General features: G+C 44.5%; 1 protein-coding gene across 3 annotated transcripts in view; it reads left to right on the plus strand.

Moving 5' to 3' along the window:
• The first annotated feature begins 10,051 nt into the window (after window positions 1-10,051).
• The window catches only part of GRHL3 (grainyhead like transcription factor 3), a 67,668-nt gene continuing 63,542 nt past the window's right edge, over window positions 10,052-14,177 (plus strand). For 2 of the 3 annotated variants that reach the window (XM_061597120.1, XM_061597119.1), the window contains exon 1: window positions 10,117-10,264. Coding sequence is in view for 1 of the 3 variants with exons in the window: in XM_061597119.1 (XP_061453103.1) it covers window positions 10,248-10,264 (17 nt within the window). In the remaining 2 variants the exon portion in view is untranslated. Of the gene's footprint in view, window positions 10,265-14,177 lie in introns of all 3 variants that reach the window. The other variant, XM_061597121.1, reaches the window with a different exon arrangement.

Here is a 14,177-nt window from a genome sequence, read left to right on the forward strand (position 1 = left end):
AAAGGGCTTTTGTTCCAAGGTATATTTAACAGGGGAGTGGAGAGGGAGTGGGCCAGCAGTGTGTGTATGGAGAATGTCCCCTGCCCTCGTCGCTTTCTTCCCACCCATTTCCCCAAACACTCCCAGAAGGTGGAGTATCAGTTTTTAAAAGAGAGAAAATACAACTTTAAAATACCAAAATCAGACAGAGAGATAGTAATATCTAGGTGCCCAAGCCTGGAGGAATCTTGGCAGCTTGGAACAGACATTATTTTGGAAATTATTTCAACATGCTCCTAGTTCTGCCTAGAGCACAACAAAGGTGGTCTCTTCTACATCTGAGATTTTTTTCTGGCTAGCACTGATTGCAAAAATGCAATCTCGCTGTAGAGCTTTCACCTCCCCCCCCCCCAGTTGCAGGTACCCTACCCACAGGTACCCTATACCTCCTCTAATGCGACTCCACAATCACTCTGGTCTTAATCGAAAGCAGGAGTGTAGTCATCCAAGGTCTTTTTTAGGAGGACAGTCCCTATGTCTCCAGTGTCCTACGAGGCAATCAGCATGAAAGGGGAACATGTTAGCCATTGAGAAGTCTTCTAACTTGCTTCCTTGTCCTTCTCTGCTGATTGGAGCCAATCAGAGTGAAAGGAGGCGAGTCAGCCACTGAGAAGACTCTTTTCAGTAGCTAACACTCTCCCCTTTAATGCTAGGGATGTCTGTTATTAGGGAGAATGCATTAACAAGGATCTCATTCTTAATCCAGCAGCAAAAGAAAGGGGGGAATGGCATGGCTGTGACTATCATGAAGGCACCCTGCCTTTCTGAATTTGCCACGGCGTTACTGATCAAAAGTGCCATCTCCACCTATGTGTTTGCTCTGATTAGAGCTCAGCCTAGCTCTGACCCATCCCATCCCCCCACCACATCTCCCATTCTGTACTTCACTCCCTTCTCAGACCTGGATGCATTTTCTTCCCTAGCTACATCCTTCCTTATGCATGCAAAGCATCTATGACTGAGATAGGATTTTTTATTTTTATTTTTCAAAAAAAGGCATCTGCCGTTGCAGGCCTGGTGCTGGCGGGCAGCCAGGTCAGGCATTGGCCAAGGGCCCCCACAGGGGATATGGGGATATGAACCAGTGACCGCAAGACTAGCACAGGACACAAATGCCACCAATGATCCATCAGGTTCTTCTGCCTTGCTTGCCCACTGGCCAGGCATTTTTAAAACAGTGAAAGTGTGGCAACCCTTAGAGAAAGGTGGGGACTATTTTTCAGACCAAGGGCCACATTCCCATCTGGGCAACCTTCCAGGGGCCATATGCTAGTAGCGCACAGAGCCAGTGGCAAAAATGAGCAAAGCAACTGATGTAAATGTCACATTTGTGTAATAGGCTACTTTCTACACTCGCTCACTCAGACAAGGAGGAGGCATTTATGGAGTTCAATGGCAAACTCCAGCTAGGCAAGAATATCCAGGGAGGCTGTGAAGCAGGGCTGGTGAGGGGTGTTTTCTGGGGAGAGGTGTGTCCAAACTCTTTGCCGTGGAGGCCCTAAAAAGTCTCACATCAGCAGTGGGGCTGGGTATATTCCAGTCAAACAATGAAGACATGTACAGCCAGGTGCAGATTCGTTTCAAGTGCACCCAGACAAAACGGGCTTGCTGCTTTTTAAGGAACTAGTGTGCACGTAGCCTAAGCAATAGGAGGAAGCTGACAGACTATGCCACCCCCTAGACTGGTTGTAGGTACGAAGGCGAGGGGTGAGGACTGACTGAGGTTGGTGGGGCACTGCCACATTTGCCCTTATGGGCCAGCCTCTACTGGACTGTGGCACTGTACTCTCTCTTCTTTGACCTAATTTTCACCAAGATGATGAATCTGTGTCGACAGTAGCTGGGAGCTTGCATTACACTAATGTATCATCATCATCACCACCATCATTCCTCTGCATAGAAAACAATTTGTTTATTCGTAATTCATAAAACAAATTTCTCCAGGCATCTCACAGATAAAGAAATGATCGAGACATTAACTGCAACAGTGCTACGATACAAACCACAATGAGCTTAAGAGACAATCAGCACAAGTACCAAAACCACCCTAATATTTTATGAGAGGGTGGTATATAAATATTTTGATAAATGAGCAAAACTTCCCCACCTAAAATTAGGCTGTTCCTAATTTAGATAACCAGGAGGACTGGGCTTGTATGTGAGCTCACTTCAGTTGTTCAGTGGAGGCTCGTCCTTCAGGACTTATGGGTAACTGCTGCACTAAACTTAGCCTGCCCTCCTGCCTGTCTTTTTCCTTACAACCAGTCCAGGGGGTGGTACTGCCTGTCAGTTTCTTCCTCCTTAGTCTCAGGGTACGGACACACTTGCAGTTACACTGGTTCCAGTGTGTTTCCACCTCTGTGTTGTGAATCCGAGGACACATGGAGTCAGTCAAACTCCTCCCCTTTTTACTCAAAATCTGGGATTTTTGAGATTGGATGCATTTTCAAGCCCAGTTCCCCAGATTTGCCCAGATCCCCTCCCAGACCAGTTTTAAACCATTCAGTGAGCCATATGTAACCAAAATAAGCATATCATATAAAAGGGAAATTATACCCCCTTCGACAGTCAGACTGCTGCAGGCATTCCTGTTCAAACAAAGTTAGTGAACCCTGCATGTCGCACTGTCTCCCCAATTTCACTGCACAGCTATGAAGCTGGGCTACTTTAAGCCAGAAAACCTCTGCTTTAGGAAGGGAAGAGAGAGCTTTTCAGAGTTCCGTTAGAGAATAGATCCCATGGCCAGGCCCGTCCTTAGCATAGTTGGGGCCCCCCACATTTCTCTCTTTCAAACCTTCCGCCCAGAATAAGCCAGCGCTGCACAGCTGATGAGCGGGCAGCAGGCAGCACAAGGAAGCCACTCAGGCACAAGGAAGCCACTCAAACCTCCCGCCTAAAATTAGCTAGCTAAGCGCCGCATGCACACCCGCTTCACAGCTGATGAGCGGAGAGGGGAAAAACCGCTCAGGCACGCAGCCGAAGAGCAGAAGATTCCCCAAGAGCGGGAAGCAGCTGGCGAGACTGCACAGCTGAAGAGAAAAAACCCTGCCGCAGCCCAGCTTATCACCAAGCGCAGGGGCCCCCCAAAGCGCGGGGCCTGGGGCAACTGCCCCTCTTCCTGGTGCCTAGGGGTGGCTCTGCCCATGGCCTTATGATTTCTGAACTTTCCCAATCTTTGAATTGCTCACACCTCTCAGGTCTGCAAAAATCCGGCTGGTCCAAGACAAGGCACAGGAGGAAAGGGAAAAGGGAGAATCTTCTGAGGGGATGATTCACACTGAGGTTTAATGTGAGTCTGGTGCTACTTGCATCCCCATTTAATTTGCATGGTTCACATGATGTTGCAGGCAATCAGCTGCTAGAACGCAGTTTTCCCCCTTTAAATCCATAGTAACACAACCCTCTTTTAATCTGAAAAGGGAAGGGGGGAAAAGTCTCCAAAGCCAGGACAATTTGTGGTTCCCTGGTTTTCATTCATTAATGTTTCCAATGAAGGTAGAAAGTCTCCACATACACAGAAAGACTTTTGGAGGTCATTTCTTAATTAAGTGACTTACAAATGTACACTTGCTCTAGACTTTTTTCCTGATACCCTTATTGTAACTCAATTTCTTTGTATTAGTTGAGACTCGTTCTTATGTTTGGCTTGATGTTTATTAAATAAACAAATAAATAAACAGATTGGTGAATAAACCCCCTGTGGCTGCAAGGTGTGTCCAATGGAAATGCCTTGCTGTGGGCAGTCCTGAAAAGTCTGACATCAGCAGTGGGGCTGGGTGTTATTCCAATCAAACCATAAAGACATGTACAGCTGGGTGCAGATTCGTTTCAAAGCGCACCCAGACAAAATGGTCTCACTGCTTTTTAAGAAACTAGGGTGCGCGTAGCCTCAATGCTGCCCTTGTGCAACTCAACAGGGAACAGGATGGGGAGAAAACTCAAATTAATTGGCTCTGCCTACTGTTGGTCTCCCTGCCTTCCATCCTACCAGTCCCAGTGGGCACTAGCCACCAATGGTTCTGGTACTGAAAAAAAAAATCCCTAGGATCCAAATGTGTGAGCACTCTATTCTTTAACTCTGTACCTTTTGCACTTGGCTCTGGTTGGTCGATCTTGAGGGTTCTAGCAGGGGTGTAGCCATCCAGGGTCTCACAGGGCCTTGGACCCATTACTTCTGGCTCCCTATGTCCAGCATTCTATGAGCCAAACAGCATGAAAGGGGTGCGTGTTAGCAACTGAAAAGAGTCTTCTAACTTGATTCCTTGTCGTTTCCTGCTGATTGGAGCTAACCAGAGTAAAAGGAGTTCCTATTAGTTCCTGCTTCAAAAAGCCAAGGTGCAGAGAGTGAGAATTCTGTAATCGCAGAAGAGGAGACAGTGAATCCTGTTAATAGCATCCCATCTATGTCATCTATGTCTGGTAGCAGCCAGAGATAAAACGTGTAGACACTGAACTCAGTAATTCGAGCAAAGCTCAGACAGTGAGAAAGGACAGTCAAATGGTGACAGTGACAGAGAAGCAGTATAATATTTAGTGTATTATATCCTATGCTTTTTAAAACTTAAAATAATCTCAGAACTCTCCATTTTTTATTTTTAACCCCTATTTATATTATTAACAATAATAACTTTTCTTTTTTGTCTTGGTGTGTTCCCCCCACCTTAATTTATATATGTATACATGCTTTGATTGTATAAGCTATATATGTTAGTACATTGTAATAGGGTATCTATTTTTCTTTTAAAAAATTGTACACTTAAGAAATGGAATAAAAATAATTTTATTTTAAAAAAGCAGTATTCAAGACAGGCCAAATTATTCTATAGTCTTAAAAGGGGGTGTGGCTATGAAGGGGTGTGGCTGTGAGGGGTGTGGCTGTGACTATTGTGAAGGGACTCAGTAGGAGCCGCCCTGGGATCTTACTGGGAGAAAGGGCGGGATATAAATCTAATAAATAAATAAATAAATAAATAAATTTCTGAATTTGCCACTACACTACTGGGCTCTAGAAATGAAAAAATAGATCCAACCAAGCTACAAATGTATTCTATTATTTTTTAAAAACTCATTATGTAAAACTTTTAAATTTAGTAATTTATATTTCGAGGCCCCTCACAATCTGAAATCCTAAACTTCCTTAGCTTGTGCATAGATCAGGCACTGTCTAAATGGCAGGCTTCCCTAGTGGGAGAAGATGGAAAGATTTTTACCCCTTGGTTGTAGTTACCTATTGAGGTGGGCGAATTCAGGCAGATTAAATATCAAGTAGAGGAGAAGGGAGACCAGGGTTCGAATCCCCACACAGCCATGAAGCTCACTGGGCGACCTTGGTCCAGTCATTGCCTCTCATGAAAGCCCTATTCGTAGGGTTGCCATAAGTTGGTATTGACTTGAAGGCAGTCCATTTCCATTTCAGAGAAAAAGGAGGAGGAGGGAGATAATGAGAGAGAGCACGCACTGAACTTTTTTCTTCCTTTGGAATCAGCTTGTTCCAACATGTCTTCTGGAATTGCCTTCTATCCCCAACTGGAGTGAGTCACAGGCCAGCCCATCCTTTGCCTGCTCTCGTTGCAACGTGGGTGACAGAAACTATTCAGCAGGAGGGGAAGTGCTTGAATATTTGTTTTGTTTCTGTTGCATAAATCTTACTTCTCAATCATCCTGTGTTGGAGGGGTGTGATTTATGCAGTCAGTTAAGCCAAAGAGGTTTTAAATGGATCAATTAGTGGATTAAATATGAATGAATCTGCATGTGATTAAAACAAAAGATTGATGGGGGGGAACGTATTGTTTTATTTTCAGATGGTCCATGCATATATGACACTTGATACTTGATGTGTGCATGTGTTAAAGGGGAATACTTCTAAGATGGTGCCTGTCACCTGCGTTTAATAGGTGCCTATGTAAAAATAATGTGGTTTTTTAAACAATTGTTTGATTAAGTGGCAATGCCTATTTCACCAGCTAAACTTTATTAATCACTTAATGTAACTCGGGGTGGGGAACCATTTTCAGTCCAAGGAAAACATTCCCTTCTGGACAATCTCTCAGAGGTCACATGCCAGTGGTGGGCAGGGCCAGAGACAAAAAGTAGGCAGAGCAACCGATGTGACTCTTATCTTTGTACAGTAGCCACAAAAGTCAAACGTTATAGAAACCCGCAACTCTCCATCATCCATCCATTCATCCGTCCAAACAAGTAAGAAGCATTATCACAGCTCAGACACAGTTCAAGGAGACAGACAAAACACTCAAGGTGCTCAGCAAAACCAATAAGGGGTTTAGCCTAGGGAAAGTCTGGAGGGCCGGACAGTGAGCCTGGAGGGCCACATTCAGCTCCGGGTCAGAAGTTCCCCACCTATTATTTATCTATTTTATTTAACAAAATCTATCTATATACAATTGATTATTAATATTAATATTATTATTAATGATAATGATAATAAATAATTTATATCCCACTTTTCATCATCTAGGTCTCAACATGGCTTACAACAAAAAAATATTTAAATTTAAAACATATATTAAACCTTGAACATTTAAAACCTCCTAAATTTAAATCCTGGGGGAAAAAAACCCTAGAATCTAACTGATTAAGGGTGCAGTACAATACATGCCCACTCAGAAGTAAGCTCCTTTGGGTTCAATGGGACTTACTCCCAGGTAAGTGTGTATTGGATTGCAGCCCAATTGATTAAAGCTGCAAACCTCAACTAAGTTACTCAGCAGTAAGTCCCATTGAACTTAGTGGGTCTTACAGCTGAGTAAAGATGTGTAGTGTACAAGATTGCAGCGCAGAGACGGCAGCCCTGTTTTGCTGGGTTTTGTTTAATTCAAAATCTTTGTACCCAACCTTTCCACTACTAAGCTTTCAAGGCAGCTTACAAATCCGGAATACGATAATAAGATGACAGCAACAATAATCAAGTAATCAGGTAGCTGTAAGGGGGGGAAATCTGCTAAAGGAAAATAAAACAGTTTTGACTTGTTGCCCCAAAAATTGAAGATTAGGCACCAAATAAATATTTACCATTTGTGTGTCACCCCAGAAAAGGCCCTATCACTGGTCCCCACCCACCTAATCTCTGCAAGTAAGGAGACCTAGAGGAGGCCATCCGAGGATGACCTTAAAGAACAGGCAGCCTTATATGGAATAAGGTGATCCTTCAAATGTCCTGAGTTGGTTGTTTTCTGTTTTGTGTGAGAGATGTACATAGACTTCCCACTAAAAAGCATGGCAGATTCACTCCCATTGGGCATGCCAGGAAACAGGATAAAAACACAGCAATAATGTCCAGGAGGAAATCCTAACAAACATTTCCTTTGAACTGGCGAATCCCATAACCAAGTATGTGGTCAGAAACTGCAAAGTGCTGTTTGCTTGCAGCAGTGAAGTCAAGTCTCTTTTTCCTAAGGGGTCGGAGTGCTATATTTGCCTGTCACATGCTAGCACTACCGTGTGCTGGTTCCTGACGCCTGGTGGACCAGGAGAACTTAATGTATGTGAGGGTTTATAGTGGGAAAGGAAGGATCTAAATAATTGTGATAAAGCAGGTGCGAGGAACCTTTGGCTCTCCAGAAGTTGCAGCTCCCATCAGCCCCTGCAAGAGGGGCGATCGGCCAGGGGTGATGGGAGTTGCAGTTCAGCAACATCTGGAGGGCCAAAGGTTCCTGATGTGATAAACAAACCATCTGCCACTGAACATGCTTGGGGTCTCTTTTTAACTGAGCCCTCAGTCATCTTACATGTGCTCTTAGCACATCATTGCAGCACCTACCTGATGAGGCTACAGATCTCTGGTGTGCGATTATGCATGCTCAGGCCAAACGACCTGGCTTAAACAAGATCCTCGCTAAGCAATGCAGCATTGCACAGTTAAGGTCTTGCAGCCTAGCATCACGTTTCAATCAAGGCATTGAAGAACAGAAAGCAGACGCAAAGTCTTAACATTGCTTACCTGGGAGTAAGCCCCATTGAATTCAATGGGACTTACTTCTGAGTAGACATGGTTAGGCTTGCAAGGAAAGAACCTTGGTGGGGATGAAGAGGGAGGCATTTGAAGGGGCTGGCAGAGCTATAGCTCAGTGGTAGAGCATCTCATTTGCAGGCGTGAGGTCCCCAGGTCCATCCCCTGGCAAGCCTAAGTCGGGCTGGGAAACAGTGGTGGCTCATGGCTCCATGTCACTGGGGCAGTGGAATCCACTCCGGGTTTTAGTCTGAACTTTCAAGGAGCTGTCCCAGGTGCTTTCAGCACCTTAGACGTCTCTCTGAAAGTTTGGACTAAACCCCAGAGGAGATTTCACTGCCCCATTGACATGGAACCACCAGCCACCATTGCTGGGAAAGACTTGGGTCTGAATTAGGGTTGCCAGGTTCAGGGCCTGAGAATGATTTTGTATCTTTAAGAGAAGAGATAATTCAGCCAACTGCAGGTTTTCTTGCAACACTGTAATGGGAAAAACCACAAGGTGAAATTCTCCCTTCCCCCTGCACAACTTTTAAAGATACAGAAGACCTCGTGGAGGCTGGGCCTGACAACCAAGAGGTCTTCTGTATCTTTACAAGTTGTGCAGGGGGAAGGGAGAATTTCACCTTGCGGTTTTTCCCATTACAGTGTTGCAAGAAAACCTGCACTTGGCTGAATAGTCTCTTCTCTTAAAGATACAGAATCATTCTCAGGCCCTGAGCCCGGCAACCCTAGTCTGAATCCCTGGAGAACCACTGTCAGCCGGCATGCCATAGACCACTGTTCTTTGACCTTGGGTCCTCAGATGCTGTTGGACTACAACTTCCATCATCCTCGGCCTTGGCTAAGCTGGCTGGGGTTGACAGGAGTTGTAGCGACAACATCTGGGGACCCCAGGTTGAAGGACCGTGCCATAGACAGTTCCACACTAGACAGATCCATGGTCGGACTTGGTATATGGCAGCTTCCTATGTCTCCCATGAAATGCGACGATGATAACATCTCAAAGAAGTGGTCTCAATCACTCTGTCAGGCAGTCTTTTCTGACCCGGCACCCTCCAGATGTTTTGGCTGGGGCTGATGGGAGTTGTAGTCCAAACATTTGGAGGGGCGCCAGGTTGGGGAAGTCTGCTGTAGCATGACCAAATGCAATACAAAGCAACTGAAAGGGGGTTGTGTATACAGGGGGAGAATTTCAGCCTGTGCAGCTTCTCTGCTCATCCGCTTGAGGGGTGAGAAAAGTTGACTCTGCTCAATGTAGCAGTGCAGGGGCAAATTGAGAAGTGCAGGGGCAAATTGAGAAGTGCAGGGTCCCTTCATTATAGTCACAGTCACAGTCACACCCCTCCCCCCCTTTTTTGCTGCTGGGTTGAAAATGAGATCCTTGTTAATGCCTTCCACAACAACAGACGTCCCTAGGAGCCAATAAGCATGAAAGGAGAGTGTTACCTACCAATCAGCAGGAAATGACAAGGAAGCAGGTTAGAAGACTCTTCTCAGCAGCTAACACACTGCCTTTTCATGCTGATTAGCTCATAGGATGCTGGAGACATAGGGGCCCTGCTCTCAAAAAAGTAATGGGTCTAAGACCCCCTGAGACCCTGGACAACTACACCCCTGGCTCAATGACAAAATGCACCAGAGCTTTGACTCCGTTTGTGTTGCCTTTATTTGGCACATAACTCCTTTTTTCTCCTCCAATACAGAAGGCAACACACACGGCCAGGAATTTTTGTCCCTTGCAGACAGAAAAACACACACTCCTCTGTCTTCCAAGAAGGCCAGTTCTGTAGACAACTTCATTATTGCCTGGTCTAAAACCCACAATCCCTGAGAGCAAGCACAGAACCAAATGATTTAATAGGATAATCCACATCACACACCCCCTTTCTGTCTCCCACCAGGGATTTTCCTTTGCGTTTGCCTCCTCGGTCACCATCACCCCCCCCCAAGAAGGAAGATCCTCCTCTCAGCATCTGGCTGCTCGGTTTGCCAAGGGTTAACTGCTGCACCTGCTGAGGTGTACCTGTCTTCTGGCACCTGTCTCCTCCAGCCAATCAGAAGCAAGAGTCCCAGGGAACTTACCTGTCAGCAGAATGCCTGCACCACATAAACTTCTCACTTAAATCCAACTCTTCATTTTCCAGGTGATGTCTCTGTTTAGAAGACGGTATTAGGAGGGGGGGGAGAAATATCTGCCGCTCTTACTGTTCGCAAGGGATTGGAAAACGCTGGGGGAACATGTCTAATGAGATTGAGTAAGTCAATTGCTTTTTATTACTCCAAGTAATCCCCTCAAGTGATGCTGAGGGTTTCAGCCGAGACGGATCTCAAGCCTCTGTACGATTTGAGACAGCCGCTTCTCTGTCGGAAAGGAGAGGATGGGGAGAATCCCAGTTTTTCTGTGATGTTGTCGTCTAGCGTTCTCTGATGCCCTCTTGAACGCCAGCAAAGCTTTAGGACGCGCGATGCTTTCATGCGCTGCGTATTGCAGTTTGGCTTTGACGAAGCAATGTCAGTATTTTCCGAGCGAAATCCAGCCAAGGCTAAATACTTTGAAAGAAACTTGTCCGGTGGGTGGTAGTCAAGCATGTGCTTGCCTTTCACGCTGAAAGCAGTGGAAAAGGCTTTACTTTGGCTGGGTCGTGTTCTAAGCTGCTAAAGTTTGAAAAACGGGGGGTGTATTCCACTTTCTTCGCCTTCCGCTTTTCTCGGAATTCTTTAGCGTCCAGGATAATTGTCATTGACGGGTGTAATCGGGAATACGATTCGAGCTTATTGTTAACCTCTGGTGATGCTTTCCCCTGGAGGTGTCTAACTTGGACAGGATTCAGGATTCTTTTCAAAGACTAGTGGAATGACGGGAAGGAGTTCTGAATTAATTGGGTATAGGTATGTGTCTGCTTGCCATCTGGGACTAAATACTCCCAGAAGGTCTATTGCGAAGAAACTGTATTTAGTTCCTAAATGCTGATGAAGGTACAGATTTGGGGAGCTCACATATTATGCTGCCACTGTGGATTAAATAAGGGATGCAGGCTGATTGCAGAATGATCCCATGGTCTTCAACAGATCTCCTCTACTGTAAGTGTTTTGTGGGCTGTAGTGACGGGTGCTTGTAGGTAGAGAGTCCCTTTTTATGAATGGCACATTGTGGGTTAGAGGAGCAGCCCGGTACAGGCTTACTCGGAAAGACATTCCACAGAGGTTAATGGGACTGACTTCCATGTAAGAGGACATAGCGTTGCCACCTTGGTTTTGTTACAGCAAAGAATCTTGCGGCACCTTAGGGACTAGTGTATTTGTTTGGCAAGAGTCCTACATCAAATGCTTATGGAATATTGCATGGCAGAATTCCAGCAATGGGGGCCAATCCTCTGCTTGTGTTGATTCAGAGAATGTCGTCTGAAGTTAAAGGGAGATGCCCCTGCAGACCTCAAATCGGCTTGCATATGATTCACCCCAAAATACTTCCTTAACAGAACTGGGAGATGGAAAATCAACTCTTAAAGTTGTAGCTAGATCCAGGAAAGCGTGTGTGTGGTATGTTTAACCATTTCAATTGTGCGTTGGATAGTTGAAGATGCAACAATGAATGTCTGCCTCATAGGCACATGGATTTGGTATCAGGTTTCATTCTCAGATCTGAATTTCACCACTAAAAGATGTGGAAAGATGGGGTTTGAAATAGGGGGCATCTGTTATGTTGGGTGGGATTTTTAAGCAAGTATGAGGCTCTTTCAGATAAGGTCTGGATATTTTATTTTGCATACATTCTTGTTAAACCTAAAGAATAAGAAAAGCTTTCCTATTGGACTAAAGTTTAGTTGGTGTAATAATGTGAAAGCTTCAAAGTTTGTGCAGTAACTCTTTGCCAGAATGTGGAATGGAAGTTAGCTGACTAGCAGCAGTATGCAAATCGCAATTGAGCTCCCCTAAAAATGCAATTGTTGCTTCAGGTAGACTGTGGCCAAATTCAGTGCTCCGCCTGCCTATCAAGCACAGAACACTGTGACCACCAGGGGGTGAGGGACTTGTGTATGACCATACTTCTGGATCAGGTTCCTGTATCTTGCAACATTACAAATTCAGACTCCTGGTTCAAGAAACAAAACGTGCTGTAATGCTTTCTCCTTTTCAGGACATATATTTTCTTGAGTTAGCTTATTTATTGATTTTTTTTAAAAAAGATGAATGGTGTACATGATTGCCTGTCCATATGTACACATAGATGCCCTTAGGCTAGGGTTGCCAACTTTCTGTACTAGCATTGCTCCTATGTCTTTAATAGCAGCCAATTTTAAACAAGTGGAGCTTTTCCTCCCATTAAGATGATGCCATGGGAACAACTTGGCTTTTTTAATTTCTGTGGATCAGGCTGCCATTTATTTATTTACCCTATTTAAGGGTTGCCAGGTGTCTTGTATCTAAAGAGACAACCCTCTCTTTTTACGGAGTGACTTCCCCCACCACCACCTGTGACAACTTAGAGTTATGAATTTCCTTTATTGCAGCCCATCCCAACTCTAGGAGGCTTATAATATTTATTTAAACATTTTTTCCTAAAATGTTTTTGTTTAGGAAAGCCTTCCTAATTGTTATTATGTATGCTTACTTTTAAAATCTGTTGATTTAATGTATATTTTTATCACTTTATTACGTTTACTGTTTTCAAAGTCTGTTTGGGGAAGGGCTGTAGCTCAGGGACAGAGCATCTGCCTTGCATGCAGAAGGTCCCAAATTCAGCCCTCGGCATCTCCAGGTAGGGCCGGGAATGTACCCAGTCTGGAACCCTGGAAAGCTGCTGCCAGTCAGTGTAGACAGTACTGAGCCAGATGGACCAAGGGTCTGGCTCAGTATAAGGCAACTCTCTATGCTTTCTTTTTATTGCTACTTTAATGAATATTTTATACCATTTTATATAAACTGCTTAGAGTTTTTTTATTAAGTGGATTCTATGCTATTTTTTATTTTAAAAAAGGCTCAAAATATCTTGCATATGCAATTTTCCAGAAACACTACAATTTTGCCTCTGTTATTACAACTCTTGTCTATGTCTATAACACTTTCCCATCTTCTCTAACCATTTCGGGATGGAAGCAGACTGTTGCCTGCTTGCATTTCACATTTGTGCCATAAGACTCCTCCAAGTCTGCAGATTTGATCCTTACGCATTATTTCTGTTTAGTACCTGTAGCCAGAGGCATCTGTTGTGTGTTTGCCTCTACAAGGTTTTAAATATACCTCTAAGCAGTAGCTAGACGCCAGTTCTTAGATCAAAGTAACTTCAGCCTACCTTCAGCGTGGCGCTGGGACATATTGCTGATACCCTGGCTGCAAAATGCTGACTTATATACAAGCTGCAAAATGTGTGCACATACATGCTACCATCATCATTGTTGCTATTAAAGCATAGTCAGTGTACAAGGCACTTTATAGAACAGAAGTGGGGAACCTGTGGCTCTCCCCATGTTGGTGGACTACAACTCAGCCAAGAAGCTCACTGGTTGACCTTGGGCCTGTCACAGTGTCTCAGCCTAACCTACCTCATAGGGTTGTTGTGAGGATCAAATGAAGAGGGAGAAGAGCCAAGTATGCCACTTTGAACTCCTTGGAGGAAAGGTGGGATATAAACGTAATAAATATATAAACTCCCATCATCCCTGACGATTGGTCTTGCTGGCTGTGACTGATGAGAGGTGGCGTCCAACAATGGCTGGAGGGCCGCAGGTTCATCACTCTGGTTATGGAGCAACATAAACAAAAGATAAGAGGTCCTGAAGACTTACCCATCACAGTCCATGTAATGAGCAAGTGTTTTGACCTTGTCCTTTGTGAAGTCTTTGAACTTTAAAAGTTTGGTTTTCCTTATGTCTTTCCTAAAATGATGTGTGTGTGTGTGTGTATGTGTTTAGTTGTGTTTCTGACTTAGATAATATGCAATTCAGACCAAAGAGATTGTGTGAGTCAATGAGCCTGCTATTTGTGCCTCCTCGAAAAATTAATGGCTTTATTTGTCCTTCAAAGGCAATTACTGGCCTCTTCCTTTTGTGATGCTGAATGCTGATTTTTTTTTTTTTAATTGAGTACTTTCTGCCTTCTCTTTGGTTTATAGAACTCTTGGCTTTAGACTCTGGCTTGATGCCTTCAGCTCAATAGATGCAAGGGAGC

This window comes from Rhineura floridana, chromosome 15 (genome assembly GCF_030035675.1).
Source record: "Rhineura floridana isolate rRhiFlo1 chromosome 15, rRhiFlo1.hap2, whole genome shotgun sequence".
Lineage (NCBI taxonomy): Eukaryota > Metazoa > Chordata > Lepidosauria > Squamata > Rhineuridae > Rhineura > Rhineura floridana.